The 19,166-nt window shown below is 44.3% G+C and overlaps 1 protein-coding gene across 1 annotated transcript in view; it reads left to right on the forward strand.

Moving 5' to 3' along the window:
- Positions 1–18,302, forward strand: part of VWA5B1 (von Willebrand factor A domain containing 5B1) — an 82,276-nt gene extending 63,974 nt beyond the window's left edge. Inside the window, exons 17-21 of the mRNA XM_036746978.1 lie at positions 3,343–3,414; positions 4,855–4,924; positions 10,062–10,185; positions 17,694–17,876; positions 17,946–18,302. Of these exons, the coding sequence (XP_036602873.1) occupies positions 3,343–3,414; positions 4,855–4,924; positions 10,062–10,185; positions 17,694–17,876; positions 17,946–18,302 (806 nt within the window). The remainder of the gene's footprint in view (positions 1–3,342; positions 3,415–4,854; positions 4,925–10,061; positions 10,186–17,693; positions 17,877–17,945) is intronic.
- The last annotated feature ends 864 nt before the right edge of the window (positions 18,303–19,166 follow it).

Raw genomic sequence — 19,166 nt, forward strand, 5'->3', positions numbered from 1 at the left:
ACAGGGGATTTGGGTAGTAGTAAATTTGGGGTTTAATATATGAAGGAATCAAAACTAGAAGGGGCCTTAAAAACAGAATGCTAGGACAAGTAACAGTAGAACCTAGAATGTTATAACTAGAAGGAACCATAAAAGAGAATATTGGAACTCTAAGGGCCTTTGGAACTCATGACTGTCAGAACTGGCAGGACCCGGGCGGGGGCCAAGAATATCAAACCTGATGGGTACTTTAAAAGAGAGAGTGTCCAAGCTAGAAAGGGCCTTAGAACATAGAGTGTCATAGCAGGGAGAATCATAGGCTTGGGGCTAGAAGGAGCCTCAGAGATCATCCAATCCAATCCCCACATTTTACTAATGAAGCTGAAGCCCAGAGAAGTAGAGTAACTTGCCTTACTAACCCACAAGTACTAAGTGGCAGATCTGATATCTGAACAGAGATTTTTCAACTCCACCTTCAACCCTCCCCAGTTCACTATTGTTCCAGTGGACCTTAGGAACCCAGAAGTGAGGGCCAGAAGGGATGTAAAATGTTTGCACAGAGACTGGAGAGATCATGTAAGCCAACTTCTCCTCTTACATTTTGGGAAATCAGGAGAGGGTAAATAGACTCACTAGAGGTCCTCTGTCTAGCTAGTGGCAGAGCTAGAACTAGAACCCAGGCCTCCTGATTTCCAGTCTAATGCACTTAGTGAAGCAGACAAATGGCAGGAGGGAGCGACCTTCATTTTCCTTTACCCAATGGAAAGTCCCATTGCTCCTGGGCCAATCCCATCCACCCAGTTCTAATTCTAAATAAGGAAGCTAGAGTCCAACCTCCTCCTGCCCCCACCCTGGGCTCTGTCCCTTAACCTGCTCTGAGTAGGCATCTCCGAGCCACCCCCCACACACACACCCATACATGCATACAGGACCTGGGAGATAGACACAAAGACAGGCTGGCAGCTGATGGGACTAAATGCAAAGGGAAGGCCAAGCCAGATCCTGGAATGCTGGAGCTTCTCCAGCTCTCAGACCCTTCCCTGGAAGTCTTCCATTGTTAGGGACACCCACCTGCCCACTGCTTCTCACCTTTCAATTGGCAGCCAGAAGGAAGAGGAGAGGGGATCCAGTTGGCCTATCGGTAAATCATCAAGGGATACTGGCATCAGTGTGTTCTCTCTCTCTGTCTCTCTGTCTCTCTCTGACCACCCCCCCCCCAACACACATACACACTGCTTCCTAGTCGCTATGTCAGCTGCTTCTTAATCTCAAACAAGCATCCTTCCACAGTCACCTTAGAGCCAAGTGCAATTGTGCTGGGGAAGAAAATAAAAACCCCAGCTTGGGCTTTTCCCAAGGCTAGAGGTCAGTAGCTTGCATCAGGATCCTCATGGTGACTGACTGGGGTGAAGAGGTCAACCAGTAAAGAGGTTCTGGTTCCTGACAAGTCTCAGGGTGATGCCTACAGAAAATCAGGAATATCTAAAGAGAGAATGTGGGGCTGGGTCTCCTCAGTATGGCTCAGGAGACCAAGGAGAAGGATTGAGTCCATCTTTGAGGTCCTTCCACATATTCCAGGAGGCTATAAAATGGATGTGACCGCACCCATGGAAGGGAGGCCCAGGGCTTTTCAATGGCCTTCTGGGCTTTCTTCTCAGCCTTTAAGCAGCAGTTGAAGGACCCCATTCCTTGGCATTAGCCAGCTGCTGCACAGGCGAATTTACAGGGGATTAGGCAGATAGATGTTGGAACAGTTAGACATCTCCACCTCAGTTCCCCTAATCATGGGAGAAATACACCCTGCCCCACTCTGCTGGCTGAGTCTCATTCCCAAAGCACATTTCCTTGCAGTATCCTTCCTGTGGATTGTGGCTTCTTCTCGGTCCAACATCATTAGTGTAAGCACCTGGGGGACACCTGAGGTTTATAAATTATACAGTGTTTTGTTTGTGGTAAGTAAGGCCATACCAGGCAATCATAAGATGTGGCACTTAAATATGACCTTCCAATAATAGCTCCTGGAACATTTCCCAAATACAGATCATAGAATATTAGTTCTGGGAGGAGCCCAAGAACATAGAATGTCAGAGCTGGGAGGACCCTTAGAACACAGAATGTCAGAGCTGGGAGGGACCTTAGAATATAGAATGGCAGAGCTAGGAGGGACCATAGAACCTACAATGTCAGAACAGGGAGGTGCTTTAGAACACAATGTCAGAGATGGGAAGGGCCTTAGAATATAGAATGTCAAAGCTGGGAGAGCCCTTCAAATACAGAATGTCAGAGCTGGGAGGACCCTTAGAACACAGAATGTCAAAGCTGGGAGGGGCCTTAGAACACAAAGGGTCGGAGCTGTCAGGGAGCTCAGAAAAGAGATCATCAGAATGGGAAGGAACCTTAGAACATGGAATGTTACATACCTTAGACATTGTCTAGCCCAACGCCACCTCACCATAAAAACCTTGAGGGAAGAGGCAAAGGGAGAAGGGGCAGGGGGTGACATTGAATTTGGATGTTTTGAAATCCCTAGGAATGTAATCAATATCCTTCAGCTCCAGAGAAACATTGCTTCTAATCCACCATCACCAGAATAGGAGCTGTGAGTTTTGTCTTCAGTAGTAGAAATAGACAGTATGCAGTCATCCATATTTTCTACTGTCCAGAGATCAATCAATGTTAATTAAGTGTTTACTGTGTGTGCCAAGCACTGAGCTAAGTTCTGGGAATACAAGTACAAGCAGAAAGAGAGACAGTCCCTTGTCCTCAAGGAGCTTATGTTCTAATAGTTAACGACAACACATAAAATGAAGCTGAAAAGGCAGGCATTGTCCTTCTTTTGTGTCTCCATTGCCTGGCACTCGGTAGGCACTTATGTGTCTATTGATCGACTGATTAACATCGTAATTGTTTGTTGACTGTTTAGTTATATGGTTCTGGTGGAGGTGGTATCTTTGGCCTTGGTGTTGGCCTAATGAGTCCCTGTGAGCTCTCACTTGAGGAATTTTGTGTGTTTAGCGATGTCTCCCATTCTTGCCTAGTAAGATGAGAAGAATATTGTTCGAATTGAATTGGAATAAATGACATGAAGCAGCAGTTGAGTTCAAATTGGAATTAAATTGAATTGAAAGGGGGAATGAGGTGAGTTAGAGGAGGAACAGGTAGATGGCACCGTGGATAGAGCACCAGACCTGGAGTCAGAAGAACCTGAGTTCAAATGCAGCCTCAGATACTGGCTGACCCTGGGCAAGTCAATTAACTCCAATCACCTGCAAAAAAAAAAAAAAAAAAAGAAAGTGAGGGAAGAGGGAGGGGTGAAGCTGGGAGAGTGAGAAGTAAGGGCTCACTGGGCTTTCTCTCTTGCAGATCTGGATGAGACCAATGTGTCCTGCAGCCCACCTCCCAATGTCAGAACCAAGAGAACCAGCCTTCGGGACCGTGAGTGAATGGCCCCTCGGTCTGCTTGTCTCCCCTTCCATTACCCTATGGCCGTCTCTGACCAGGACCACACTTCCCCTGCCTGGGGTCCAAGTCTGAGGCCAGAGTCAAGGGTTCCTTCTGCTCTCTTCCTGCCTCCCCCAGAACACTTGGGCTGCCCTAGTCATGGACACTCCTAACATTAGAGGACTTAACTTCTCTGTGTCATTTTGCTCTGTGACCTTAGATAAGTCATTCTTTTCTCTGAACCTCATTTTCTGGAAGGCCGCCTAGTCTGGCAGATGTAGAGAACTTGGATTTGAACCCCAGTGCTGCCATTCACTACTTATGTGTCCCTGGGCAAATCTGACGGCCTGTTTCCCCATCCGAAAAATAAAGGAGCTGGACTATGCGATTCCTATCTGCTCAAAATCTATCACCCCGAAGTGGGCCCAATTGCAAGGTCCTCACGTGTCAGAGGAAGGGGAGAGAGTGCCACAAGGGCCCAGGAGGGCAGGCTGCCAGGGTAGAGTGCTTCACATTGCCTGGAGTGCTGCTTTTATCATACAGGGCCTAAGGGGCAGCTGAGGACATCCAGATGGCCTGTGTAAGGGGCAGTGTGTTCTGCCCCTCTGTGGGCAACCAACCTCAAAGTTCCTTTAGACAGTGAAAAATCACAGTGTGCTTTGGGTCAGAGACTGTAATAAACAACTTTCCACATGTCCGTCCTCACCCTGGAGGCCTCTAGAGCCCCTGGAGGAAGGGGACAAGGAGGAAGGGCTGAGATGGGACCTTTGCCTCTCATCAACACTCACCCTGAAAAAGTTGAAGTAGAAGTATGGGAAGATTGTGGCATAGCAAGGAAAGCCCTGTGCTACACCCGGAAGGCATCTTCATGCTACCCTCCCGTAGGTCCTACCACTGACCCACAGTGCCTTCCCTTTCTGGATCTGTCTGCCCATCTAGAAAAGGAAAAGAATGCCAGCCCTACAGACCCAAGGGGAAGTTACTTAGAAAAGGGACTGAACTGACCCCTTGAGCAAGTCACTTAACCCCACTTGCCTCAGGGGAAAAAAAAGAAAAAGGAAAAGAGTGGGAAAGGGATGGACAAACTAGTAGACTTGTTTGGCTGCTTCAGTTGTGTCTGACTCTGTGTGACCCTGTTTGGGGTTTTCTTGGCAAAAATACCGGAATTGTTTGCCATTTTCTCCTTTGGCTTATTTTATAGGTGAGGAAACCGAGGCAAACAGGGTTAAGTAACTTGCCCAGGGTCACACAGCTGTGGTCAAATTTGAACTCAAGATAGTCTTCCTGACTCCAAGCCTGGTGCTTTATACACTATGGTGCCACCTAGATGCCCAGACTTATTACTAGTATGGGAACAAATAGAATTCTCTCTGCCCACTACACTATAAAGTCTTTACCAGCTCTAACATGTCAGGATTCTGCATTCTTCCTCAGGTCCTCCGCACAAATCTTTGTCCAATACTGCCCCCAGCCTTAAGGCCTCAGAGACCCTCTTTGGTACCAGGTAAGAGCTGCCTGCCTGGCATTCCTCCCTTCCCTTGAGCTGCAGTGGGGCAGAATTCAGAGCAGTCAGCGTAGTTGAAATAAGTAGTGGCCTACTACAAGTGTGAATAAAGGACCCTGAGACATATATATGCACCTGCCACCATGCCTATAGTTCTACCATTAAGAATTATTGCTTCGAATTGAGAGTTACCTTCTCTGGACTTTTAAGATACAAGCTTCCAAATGTGCCTTCTTACTTTCCTTGAAGAGCTGGGGGACTATGGGTATGGAGTGAGCAATTCACTATCAGGTCTAATAGATACAGCATTGGCAGTGGGAGGATCTATTTTTTTCATTGAACAGGGAAGAATCACTGGGGGAAGAGAGAGGGAGGAAGGGCAGAAGAGAGGGGGAATGTATCTGAGAATAACTGAGATTAAAACCAAAAGTCATCAATAAAACATTCTTTAAAGAAAAAGGAAGAAAAAGAAGCAACGAACTCTTGGCTGAAAGAACGAATATAATGCAATCCTCTACCCCTTTGGAGATGGAGTTCATTGGGTCCCTAATACCTCCGTGTGGATGAGTTATTCAGACTCTTTCTTTCTGACAGAAGGAGCTGAGCAAATGGAACATGGGGATTCTGGGGGTGGAGATGAGGCTGCCCCCTCCACGAGGGGGCACTCAGGACAAACTTTCTACATCCTGTCACTGGCCAGCCCCATGGCCTAATCCTCCTCAGAGCAGGGATTGCTGTGGGGTGAATGGGGGACTCAGGCAGGGCTCTCTTGAGGAAAGGGATCACCCAGGACAGGAGGCTGGGTCAGGGGTCTCACTATTGATGTGTGAAAAGGAAAAGAAGGTCTTTGATGCTTATTCAAAAGGCTTTCATTTTCAGATACTCACCGTGTCCTCTAGGACCAATCCCTTCCCTTCCCTGGGATTCATTTTCTTTATAAAATGAAGATTAATCCCCCATCAATATTCTGTCTCCAAAGAACCTTTTAGTTCTGACATCCTGTGTTCTGAGGCCCTTCCCAGCTCTGATATAATGTGTTCTAAGGGCCTTCCTAGCTCTAACATTCTCTGCTCTAAGCTTCTTTCCACTTCTGAATCTCTCTGTTCCAAGAGTCCTCCCAGCTCTAACATTTTTCTGTTTTAGGGCCTTCTCAGATCTGACATTCTCTGTTCTAAAGCTTTCCCAGCTCTGACATTGTCTGTTCTAAAGTCCCTAATAGCTCTGACATAGTCTATTCTAAGGATCCTCCTAACTCTGACATTCTGTGTTCTAAAAACCCTCCCAGCTCTGACTTTCTCTGTTCTAAGGCCCTTCCCAGTTCTGACATTCTAAGCCCTAAGGTCCCTCCCAGGTCTGACCTTCTATGTTCTAAGGCCCTTCCCAACTCTGACATTCTGTGTTCTAAGAACCCTCGCAGTTCTGACATTGCATGTTCTAAGGCCCTTTACAACTCTGACCTTCTGTGTTCTAAGGTTATCTCCCAGTTTTGACATTCTTGTTCTAAGAACCTTCCCAGCTCTGACATTCTCTATTCTAAAGTCCCTCCAGGTCTGACCTTCTGTGTTCTAAGAACCTTCCCAGCTCTGACATTCCATATTCTTTTTTTTTTTAAAAAAGCAATTTATTTATTTAACATATTTGGTTTTCAGCATTGATTTTCACAACATTTTGAATTACAAATTTTCTCCCCATTTCTACCCTCCCCCCCACTCCAAGATGGCTTATATTCTGGTTGCCCTGTTCCCCAGTCAGCCCTCCCCTCTATCACCCCCCTCCCCTCTCATCCCCTTTTCCCTTCCTTTCTTGTAGAGCAAGATAAATTTCTACGCCCCATTGCCTGTGTATCTTATTTTTTAGTTGCATACAAAAACTTTTTTTTGTTATTGAACATCTGATTTTAAAACTTTGAGTTCCAAATTCTCTTCCCTCTTCCCTTCCCACCCACCCTCCCTAAGAAGTTGAGCAATTCAACCTAGGCCACACATGTATTATTATGTATAACCCTTCCACAATACTCATGTTGTGAAAGGCTAACTACATTTTGCTCCTTCCCAACCCATCCCGCTTTATTGAATTTTCTCCCTTGACCCTGTCCCCTTTCCAAAGTGTTTGTTTTGATTACCTCCACCCCCATCTGCCCTCCCCTCCATCATCCCCCCACCTTTTATTTATTTTTTTTTATCTTCCTCCCTCTTCTTTCCTGTGGGGTAAGATACCCAACTGAGTATGTATGGTATTCCCCCTCAGGCCAAATCTGATGAGAGCAAGGTTCACTCATTCCCCCCTCACCTGCCCTCTCCCCTCCTCCCATAGAACTGCTTCCTCTTGCCACCTTTATGCGAGATAATCCACCCCATTCTATCTCTCCCTATCTCCCTCTCTCAGTATGTTACTCTCTCATCCCTTAATTTCATTTTATTTCTTTTAGATATCTTCCCTTCATCTTCAACTCACCCTGTGTCTGCTCTCTCTCTTTTGCATATATATCTATATCTATCTATATATATATACACATAAACACATATATATATACACACATACATACACATACATACATATACACATAGATATATACATACATACACATTCACTTATATATATACATAAACATATATATATACATGTATACATACATATATATATATATGCATATTCCCTTCCAACTACCTTAATACTGAGGTCTCATGAATCATACTCATCATCTTTCCATGTAGGAATGTAAACAAAACAGTTCAACTTTAGTAAGTCCCTTGCAATTTCCGTTTCTTGATTACCTTTTCATGCTTCTCTTGATTCTTGTGTTTGAAAGTCAAATTTTCTATTCAGTTCTGGTCTTTTCACTGAGAAAGCTTGAAAGTCCTCTATTTTATTGAAAATCCATATTTTGCCTTGGAACATGATATTCAGTTTTGCTGGGTAGGTGATTCTAGGTTTTAATCCTAGCTCCATTGACCTCCGGAATATCGCATTCCAAGCCCTTCGATCTCTTAATGTAGAAGCTGCCAGATCTTGGATTATTCTGATTGGGTTTCCACAATACTCAAATTGTTTCTTTCTGGCTGCTTGCAGTATTTTCTCCTTGATCTGGGAGCTCTGGAATTTGGCAACAATATTCCTAGGAGATTTCTTTTTGGGATCTATTTGAGGAGGCGATCGATGGATTCTTTCAATTTCTATTTTGCCCTGTGGCTCTAGAATATCAGGGCAGTTCTCCTTGATAATTTCCTGAAAGATGGTATCTAGGCTCTTTTTTTGATCATGGCTTTCAGGTAGTCCAATAATTTTTAAATTATCTCTCCTGGATCTATTTTCCAGGTCAGTGGTTTTTCCAAGGAGATATTTCACATTGTCTTCCATTTTTTCATTCCTCTGGTTCTGTTTTATAATATCCTGATTTCTCATAAAGTCACTAGCTTCCACTTGCTCCAATCTAATTTTTAAAGTAGTATTTTCTTCAGTGGTCTTTTGGACCTCCTTTTCCATTTGGCTAATTCTGCCTTTCAAGGCATTCTTCTCCTCATTGGCTTTTTGGAGCTCTTTTGCCATTTGAGTTAGTCTGTTTTTTAAGGTGTTGTTTTCTTCACTGTATTTTTCAGTATTTTTTTGGGTCTCCTTTAGCAAGTCATTGACTTGTTTTTCATGGTTTTCTCCCATCCTTCTCATTTCTCTTCCCAATTTTTCCTCTACTTCTCTAACTTGCTTTTCCAAATCCTTTTTGAGTTCTTCTATGGCCTGGGGCCAGTTCATGTTTTTCTTGGAGGCTTTGGTTGTAGGCTCTATGACTTTGTTGTCTTCTTTAGGCTGTATGTTTTGGTCTTCTTTGTCACCAAAGAAAGAATCCAAAGTCTGAGACTGAATCTGGGCACGTTTTCGCTGCCTGGCCATATTCCCAACCAACTGACTTGACCCTTGAGTTTTTCAGTGGGGTATGACTGCTTGTAGACTAACGAGTTCTATGTTCTACGTTTGGGGGGGAGGTGCCAGCTCTGTCAGAGCCGCACTCCTCCTTCCCCAAGGACCCCCAGTCCAGACTGGGCTTAGATCTTCAGCAGGCTGTTGCACTCCTGCTCTGATCCGCTACTTAATTCCTCCCACCAGGTGGGCCTGGAGCCGGAAGCAGCAACAGCCGTAGCTGCCCCACCTCCGCTGCCCCCGGGGCTGGAAGCCGAACCGTGAACTCCTTCCACTCCCACAGCTTTTCCCACTAACCTTCTCCGCAGTCTTTGGTGTTTGTGGGTCGAGGGGTCTGGTAACTTTCGCAGCTCACTGAATCAGGGCGCTAGGGCCCCCTCCGCCCGGCTTCTGGTCTGGATGGTCCACGCCGCTCAGGCTGGGCTCTGCTCCACTCCGTTCCCAGCTCCCAGCTCCGTGTGGAATAGACCTCATCCAGAGACCATCCAGGCTGTCCTGGGCTGGAGCCCTGCTTCCCTCTGCTGTTCTGTGGGTTCTGCCATTCTAGAATTGGTTCAGAGCCATTTTTATAGGTTTCTGGAGGGACTCGGGTACGGAGCTCACTCTAGTCCGTGCTTACCAGCCGCCATCTTGGCTCCGCCCCGACATTCCATATTCTAAGAATCCTTCTTGCTGTGATAGTCTAAGTTCTAAGGTTATCTCCCAGTTCTGACATTCTGTGTTCTAAGGGCCCTCCTAGCTCTGATCTTCTCTGTTTAAAAGCCATTCTCAGCTCTGACATTCTATGTTCTAAGTCCCCTTCCAGCTCTGACATTTTGGGTTCTAAAATTCTAAGTTCTGACATTCTGTGTTTTAAGGGCCCACCCAGCTCTGACATTTCATATTCTGAGGTCCTTTCCAACTGTGACGTTCTGGGCCCTCTATTGATACCTTGTCCCTAACTCAGAAATAACAAGAGATTGAGGATTGCCTTGGATCAGAGGCCAGAGATCTGAAAGGAGTCATGGCCAGGGAGTGGAGAGGGATGGATCTGTCTCCATAGCAGGGAATGATGGGTGAATTGGGAACAATAGGGCCCGGCCTCCTCAGCAGGTGGCTTTGGGGAGAGTCAGGGAGGCCTCAGGGGAGGCTATTGGAGCATGGGTGCTGGCGGGGTGGGGGGAGACTTGCAGGAGGGAGAACTAGCCATCCCAACGTTGCCCTTTGCCCTGGTGTGTTTGCATAGGCTGAACCTGAATAAGAACAGATTCTTGACTCGAGCAACCAAGGGGTTGGCATCCAAAACCCCAGCACCACCTTCCCAGGCACAGGAGCTTCCCCTTGAGGAGAATGTGGATTATTTACCTCTGGTGAGTTCCCTGACACATGTTACTGCCTGCCTGGGAGGCTGGGGTGTATCTGAAGGGTGGTGGGGGAGAATCGACACTAAACGATCCAGAGATCATAGAATAGTAAATTAGTATACTGTAGTAGTAGAGTGTGGCCAGTCTAGAATTAAGTGCTAAAAACTTTATTTGGAATGAAAAAGTTACTAGAGAGTACCCCAGCTCCATCATCCACTCCCTGGATGCTTAGGGCAAATCATGTCCCCTCCCTCCATTCTCTCATCTGTAAAATGAGGGGGTCAGATGGTTTTGGATCCTTTCCAAATCTAACTCTATCCCCTGCCCTGTGATCCCTTTCAGCTCTGGATCTATGCATGATCTTAACTTCCTTTTGCTATCCAAACCATGGACCTGAACTGCCCAGAAGGAACACAGTTGGCTAGTTTGAGTGCCCACTTCTTTCTTTGCCCCATTTATCCTCTGATATATCGTTCTGGGAAAGGACCTTAGAATGTATAAAGCCCCAATATCTAATATTGTCATTATCACCAAACACTGACGTGCACCAAAGGTGAAGGAGAAAGGATGCACCGTTTCTTTAATTTACAACCACATCTCCTGGAGACTTCTCTTTCCTCCCTTTCTCTTTCCTCCCCTCCTCCTTTCACAACTTCCTCTCTTGGCCACTTTCCTCTCCCATTTCTTCCCCTCCTCACCATTTCGCTTCTCTCCCTTCTCCTCCTTCTTCCCCTCCCTTCCATCTTCTCCCTTTCTGTCCCCTCTGTTCCTCTCCCCTCCCTATATTTTTCATCCTTCCAAAGCCAACCCTTTCCCCACTTCCCCTGGTTAGTAAAGCCGCTTCTTCCTTCCCACACCAGCCAAACCTCCACTAGCATAGCAGTCACTTTGAAAAAAGATTGGTCTCCCAAGATTGAGAAATGCCTCTACAATTCAGTGGTGTTCTAAATATTATATAGACATCTACAGACTGGCTCCAAAGGCAGTGGGGAAGAGAAGGAGTGGAGAGGAGACAGTAAGTGCTGATTTCTGGGCAAATCAACTGGCAGAGAGAAGAAGTGTGTGAAAGGATGATTTGGCACCAACTGAACAGAATTATCTTCCTTTGTCCTAACTTCCCTTGTCCTTCAATGTGGTTCAACGGAAAGAGTATTAAAGTAGACCTTAGGAGACCTGGGTTCTAATACTTTTTGTGTGACCTTGGACAAGTCATTTATGTCTATGAACCTCATTTTACACATTTCTAAAATGAAGAGATTGAACTGCTTGATTTCCAAGTTCCCTTTCAACTCTTCTAGTTTGCACATTCTATGTTCTATGGTCCCTCCTTAGTGCCAAATTGCTTTTGTATCTGTCTCTGATCCAAGTTCTCTCCACCATTCTGTCCCTCTGCTTTCTGGATTTCTTTATATGAACTTATCTTCTAAATAGTATTAAATGCTACTTCTCTTAAAAAATATTTATTTTTAGTTTTCAACATTCACTTTCATAAGATTTTGATTTCCAAATTCCACTCCCCCCAAGACAGCATGTAATCTGATATAGGCTACACATGTACAATCATATTAAACATATTTCCACATTAGTCATGTTGTGAAAAAAGAATCAAAACAAAAGGGAAAAACCACAAGAAAGAAAAAACAAAACAAAAAAAGAAAATAGTATGCATTCAGATTCCATAGTTCATTCTCTGGATATGGATAACATTTTCCATCATGAGTCTTTTGGAATTGTCTTAGATCATTGCATTGTTCAGAAGAGCTAAGTCTATCAAAATTGGTCATTGCACACTGTAAGCAATTTATATTCTTAAAAGACATCTATGGAAGATGGAGGTGAGGGTAGGTAAGAAAGTATGGATATGAAAACATGCTCTACAATGCATTGTTGGTGGAGTTGTGAACTGATCCAACCATTCTGGAGAGCAATTTGGAACTATGCCCAAAGGGCTATAAAACTGTGCACACTCTTTGACCCAGCAATACCACTTATAGGTTTATATCCCAAAGAGATCATAAAAATGGGAAAAGGACCCACATGTACAGAATGTTTATAGCAGCTCTTTTGTGGTGGCAAAGAATTGGAAATTGAGGGGATGACCATCAATTGGGGAATGGCTGAACAAGTTGTGGTATATGAATGTAATGGAATACTACCACACTATAAGAAATGATGAGCAGGCAGAAAACCTGAAAAGACTTATATGAATTGATGCTGAGGAAAGTGAGCAGAATGAGGAGAACATTATACACAGTAACAACCACATCGTGTGATGACTAACTTTGATAGACTTAGCTCTTGTCGGCGATGCCAGGATCTAAGACAACTCCAAAAGACTCAGGATGGAAAATACTATCAACATCCAGAGAAAGAACTCTGGAGTCTGAATGCAGATTGAAGCAGACTATTTGCTCATTTCTTCTTTCTCGTGGTTCCTCCCATTGGTTCTATATTTGTTCTTTACATCATGGCTAGTGTGAAAATATGTTTAATATGAATGTGTTTGTAGAGTCTGTATCAGATTGCACACTATCTTAGAGAGAAGGGAGGAAAAGGATGGGGAGAAAATTTAAAACTCAAAATCTTATGGAAGTGAACATTGAAAACTAAAAAATAAATAAATAATTTTTGAAAAAGAAATGAAAACATGGTCTAGTCCTATAAGTATAATGTTATGGATGCTAAAGCTCAGAATGAACTGAAGATGGTGAGGAAAGCTAAGAACAACAAAAGGAAGGAGGGTTCTCTCTCTTTTTAAAGCTAAGTTGGGTAAAAGAAATCAAAGAAAAGGGGAATACTGCTGCTTTGGTTGGATGAGATGAGGACATCGGATGCTTGGGACAGCAAGGCTATTCAACTTATTTCTTGGCCAAGGGTCTGTGGATTGTAAAGGGCAGAACAAAAATCTCTAACAGGTAGTTGATAGCCAAAGTAGATAGAGGGAGAGTAAAAGATCACCTATGTATCTTTGATGAATTCAAAGCACTAGCTCAGACTGCATCTTTGAGTACCAAAAGACCCATCAAATAAAAGCCAAGATTGGTGATCTCTGAAATATCATGAAGAGTGGAATGATTACCAAAGACTTGGAGGGTGGCAAATATCCTGATTTATTTTAAAGAGGAGAGAATAGAATTTGCAAATGAGAGACCAGGGATTTTTTGGTTCACTTCTTGGCAAGATTTTAAAATGTATTATTAAAAGTATGGTTTGAGCACATTTGGAAGTGGCCACAGTGATCACAGAGCTGGCACAGCTTCATCAAGAATAAGCCAGGCCAGACCAGCCTCATTTCCTTTGTTGATTGAATTAGTAGACTGGTAGATCAGGGGAATGCTTGAGATTGTCTACATTTTAACAAAGTATGGGATAAAATTTTTCATACTTTTCTTGTAGAAAAGATCTAGAGGGACATGTGCTAGAGGATAGTACAGTTTCAGCACTGGTTGAATGATCAGACCCAAAGAGTCCTCATTAATGGTTCACTGCCAGCAGGGAAGGAGGTCTTCAGTGGAGTGCCCTGGGGCCTTGTGCTGTTGAATATATTTTTTTATCAATGACTAATGGCATAGATGCCATGCTTATTAAATTCAAAGATGACACACAACTGGTAAAGGTGTTAGACACCTGAGTCAAGATCTAGAATGATCTTGACAAGCCAGAATTTTGGATTGAATCTAAGATGATGAGATTTAATTGGGATAAACTTTAAAAAACTTAATTGGAATAACGTGGGCTCAGAACTTTATAAGTAACAGGATGGAGGAAGGTTTGTCTGAAAAAGATCCAGGAACTTCTTAGTGGATCTTAGAACTTGAAATGTTAGGAAGCATAAAATCAGAGCTGTGAGGGGTCTTAGAATATGGAATGCTAGCTGAATGCATAAATTGCTTGATGCACATAGATTGATCTCTTTACACAATTCCTTCTTTTTTATTCTTCAAATAATACCTCAGGTGTCTTTACAGGAATTCACCAAGAATATGTAGGAAGGTAGCACTGAAACCTGGTGAAATGAAACCCATGACTGGGATATGTCTCTGGAAGAGGCTAGACCTTAATTGAAAGAAACAGAATAGGCAAAAGTGAAGGTGAGGATAAGGAAGAGAGAAGTAGCATTTAATACTATTTAGAAGATAAGTTCATATAAAGCAGAGGGACAGAATGGTGGAGAGAACTTGGATCAGAGACAGAAACAAAAGCAATGTTGTCATCGGAGCATTCTACAGACCACTTAGCCAGAAAGAGGAAATGGATGAGGAGTTTAGTGCATAGATCAGAAGCCTGTTGTCCAGACATCTGCTAGAGCAGGGAGTTAAAATCTTAACTTGCCCAGATTATCATTTCATCCTTCAAGACATGATTGTTGTGTCCAACACTGGGGTTTTCTTGGCAAAGATATTGGGCTGGTTTGCCATTTCCTTCTCCAGCTCATTTTATGGATCAGGAAACTGAGGCAAACAGGGTTAAGTGACTTACCCAGGGTCATAGAGCTAAGTAAGTGTCTGAGGTCAGATTTGAACTCAGGAAGATGAGTCTTCCTCACGCCAGGCCTAGTGGTCTATCCACTGCATCACCTAGCTTCCCCTTCAAAAAGTGGAGAAACCAACAAATGGTAATTCTATTCTTGATCTGATCTCACTAACAAGGAAGAACTGGTTGCTGAGGATAGAAATAATGGGACTTTTCAGGAAAATCAACTACTCCATCCTAGAATTTATGATAGAGGAGAGGAAAGCTAAGAAGAGTTAAATACATACCCCAAATTTAGGCTGATCAAATTTCACAGGTTTCGGAGAAAAGTTAAGTAGGGTTTTATGAACTATAATTCAAACAGGAGGGAAGTTCCTATGGACTAAAATCTGAAGACTCAAAGGGAAAGCATTCTGATGAGGAAGAAAAAGCCTGTGGAATGGCCAGTGAAAATAGCTGGACTTAAATGAAGTATCAGGGCACTGGCCTTTTGAGTATGTGTGGGGAATAAGGTGAGAATACTGGAAAGGTAGGAAGGGGCCAGGTTATGAAAGATTTTGAAAGCCAAACAGAGAATTTAATAATTGATCCTAGAAATAATGGGGAACCACTGGAGTTTATTGAACGGGGTGATAACAGGATCATATCCAATAGATATCTGTGCTTAAAGAATATCAATTTGACTACTGAGTGGAGGATGGACTGGCTAGTAATAGTCCAGGTGAGAAACGACTGCACCAGGATAGTGACAGGGATGGAGGAGTGATGGAAGAGAAAAGAGAACATATTCTAGAGATGTCACACAGGTAAAATTCATAGGCCTTAGCAAGAGACTGGATATGGAGAGAAGATGTATGAGAGAATAAGGATTTTAGGATGACACCTAGACTTTGAACCGAGGTGATTGGCAGGATAGTGGTATTCTGAACAGTAATAGAGAAGTTAGATGGGGGAGGGTTTGAGGGAAAAGACAGTGAGACATAGTGAGTTTTAGATGTCTATAAGACATTCATTTGGAGATTTCCAATAGATAGTTGGAGTCCGTAAGACCTTCAGTTAGAGATTTCCAATAGATAGTTGGAGTCCGTAAGACCTTCAGTTGGAGATTTCCAATAGATAGTTGGAGTCCGTAAGACCTTCAGTTAGAGATTTCCAATAGATAGTTGGAGTCCGTAAGACCTTCAGTTGGAGATTTCCAATAGATAGTTGGAGTCCGTAAGACCTTCAGCTGGAGATTTCCAATAGATAGTTGGAGTCTGTAAGACCTTCAGTTGGAGGTTTCCAATAGATAGTTGGAGTCCATAAGACCTTCAGTTGGAGATTTCCAATAGATGGTTAGAGTCCGTAAGACCTTCAGTTGGAGATTTCCAATAGATAGTTAGAGATATAAGACTTGAGTTCAGAAAAGAGTTTAGGGCTGGACAAATAGATCTGAGAATCAGCATAGAGATGATAGATCATAGGAGCTGATGAAATCACCAAGTGAAAGAATATAAAGAAAGAAGAGAAGAGGGCCCATGACAGAGCCCTGTGGGACACCAACAGTTAGCGGATATGATCTGGGTAAAGATAAAGTAAGAAATAATGAAAATGAATTGTCATGCAGGTAGCCAGAAAACCAGGAGAGAGGAGTGTCATGAAAACCTAGAGAAGAGAATATCAAGGAGAAAAGACCGATCAATGGTATCAAGAGCTGCAGAGAGAAAGAGAAGAAAAAAAGAATGAGAGAAGGTCATTAGATTTGGTCATTAAGAGATCATTGGTAACTTTGAAGACAGCAGCTTCGTTTGGATGATGAGGTCAGAAAACAGACTACAGAGAATTAAGAGAGTGAGAGGAAAGAGAGGGGAGGCTCCCATTGTAGGCAGCCTCTCAATGAGTTTAGCCAGGAAAGGGAGGAGAGAAAATAAATGGTGCTATCCAGAATGGACAGAGCAAGTGAGGCTTTTTTGAGGATGGGGGAGATATAGGCATGTTCGTAGGCAATGAAGAAACAGTATATGGGAGAGATTAAAGATTGATGAGAGAATAGGGATGATAGAGGGGCACCCTTCTGGAGAGGATGGGATGGAATAGGACCTTCTGTGTATGTAGAAGGGTTTGCCTTGGCAAGGAAAAATGCCAGCTCTTCATGTGAAATGGATGAAGAAGAAATAGTAGCAGAGGGCATCTGAGTGATGTGAGATGAGGAAGAAGAGAGAAGAAGGAGGAACTCTTTGCTAATGGCCTCAATTATTTTTAGTGACAAATTAACCAAAATCTTCAGCTGAGAGAGTTGGGAGAGGGAGAGCCATGGCAGGGCTTAAGAAGGAATGAAAAGGTTTGGAAGAACCATAGTGGTTAGCAGGATAGTAAGTTAATTAGGGAAGCCTTGCTGCAGTGAGGGCCCAGTTGCAATTAGGGATCATAAATTTGTAATGGACTCAGCACTTTTGTGATTTCCTCCATTTTTGTTCAGTGGCATAGAGCAGGAACATGGGTAGATGGTGGAAGTAATCCAAGGGTAGGATTGACCTGGATAAGACCAGTCAATTTACTCTCTGTGTCTCATTTTCCTAATCTGTAAAATAAAAGATTGGATTTGATGACCCCAAAGGTCCTGTCCATCCCTCAATCTAGAATCCTATGAATAAACATTCTTGTTAAGCTATGCCTTTTAGAATCTTCTACTTCCTTCACATCAGATGCCTCCTCCTCCAGGAAGCCTTTCCTGATTCCCTCCTGTTTTCTTATATTTACTTGTACAGGAACATGTTGTTTTCCCTAATAGAATATAAGCTCCCTGAAGGCAGAGATTGTTTGGGTGTGGTTTTTTTGTTTGTTTGTTTGTTTTTTGTCTTTGTATTCCCAGGATCTAGCACTGTTCTAAGCACTTTGATAACTGTTGAATCTAATTTAATTGAGTGACCCAGGTTTGTGATTGTGGTCACACAGATGGTGAATGTCTAGGACTGGACTCTAAGCCAGGTCTTCTGACCCCAAGTCCAGCTTACTTTCCACAAAGTCCTTCTAAATCCTTCTCTTTCTCCTTGACCCCACAGGTCTCTCTGCAGCTGGCCTCAGGTGCCTTCCTACTCAACCAGGCCTTCTGTGGGGCCACGGGCATCCCCATGGAAAAGCTCAAATGGACCTCACCATTCACCTGCCACCGTGTGACACTAACTTCCTGCTTCCACGATTCCTCCCGCAACCGAGACATCCTGCCCCTGGAGTCCAAGAGTCCAGTCCTCAAAAGGCCCAGCAGCACCTTCCAGATTTCAGCCCAGAGCCAGCTCTTCTCAAACAGCTCAGAGACTTTCTGCCTCATACCCTGTGCTGAGCCATCCCCAACAGAAAACTCCCCAAGCCCTGACTGGCCCCATGGGGCTGATAGCAAGCCAGCCCTGGAGATTGATGGACCTGAACAAGCTGGCAAGGTATGGGCCACAGCAGTGGCCTTGGGGTGGCTGGAAAACAGCTCAGCCTCCTACTTTGTAGAGTGGGAATTGGTGGCAGCAAAAGCCAGCTCCTGGCTGGGAGAGCAGGAAGTCCCTGAGGGCCGCACCCTGGCCTCCGTGAAGACTGCAGCCCAGCAGCTCTTTGTCCTCCTTCGGCACTGGGATGAGAACCTTGAGTTCAACCTGCTTTGCTACAACCCCAATAGCGTGTAGGATTTTTGCAGGGGTGGGAAATTTGGGATGGGGGAAGGTAAAGGAGCAACGGGGGCCTGGGAGAAACCCTTGAAGCTGTGGCCAATATATTTGAAAAAATCATTAAGAGGACTGAACTGGGAATCAGGAGGCCTGGGTTCTAGTCCTGGCTCAACCATTAACTCACTGTGTGACCTTAGATGTGACCTTTCCCTCTCTGGGTCTCAGTTTCCTCTCCTGTAAAATGAGGGAGATTGGAGTCTTTGAGGTCTGGTCCCTTACAGTTCTGAGGTCTCTATGATCTTCCAAGAGCTGGGGTCTTCAGGCTCAGATGCTCTAGTAGGTACTTTATCCTACTGGCCAACCACTTGTGCTGTTGTCCTGAAAGAAAGGACAGTGGCTCCCTTTCCCCATCCCGGAGGATGAAAGAATCCCCATTTCCCCACTCTGCTGTTTAACCTCCAGCCTCCAATCCCAGGGCCCTGGGGACCCATCCCAGCAATTCTGGAGGGCAGGACCTAGAGTGACTTGACTCTGCTCTGGGACCATCCTAGATATACACAGGCAGTGGAGTAAGGTAGGATCCACCAGCCCCCAAGGGAATTATGGGAGAGCTCAACCCTATCTGGACACTTTGCATTTTGGAACAGAAGGAGGGAGATACCAGTAGGGAAGACAGCTTTGCCTCTAGTGATTGTAAGAGGAAATGTTAGAGGTTTCTCTTGCCCAACCCTGAGGTGCTAACTCACTGCTCCCTGATTCCCATTAACACCTGGAACCTTAGTGACCTCTTGGCTCCCAACCATTGGCCCCATAGATCTTGGTCCAAGAGTGGTTTCATCTGACCAGATGCACCTCCCACCCCCCAAAGCTGAGCTTACTCCA

The sequence above is a fragment of the Trichosurus vulpecula genome, chromosome 2 (genome assembly GCF_011100635.1).
Source record: "Trichosurus vulpecula isolate mTriVul1 chromosome 2, mTriVul1.pri, whole genome shotgun sequence".
In the NCBI taxonomy this organism is placed as follows: Eukaryota; Metazoa; Chordata; class Mammalia; order Diprotodontia; family Phalangeridae; genus Trichosurus; species Trichosurus vulpecula.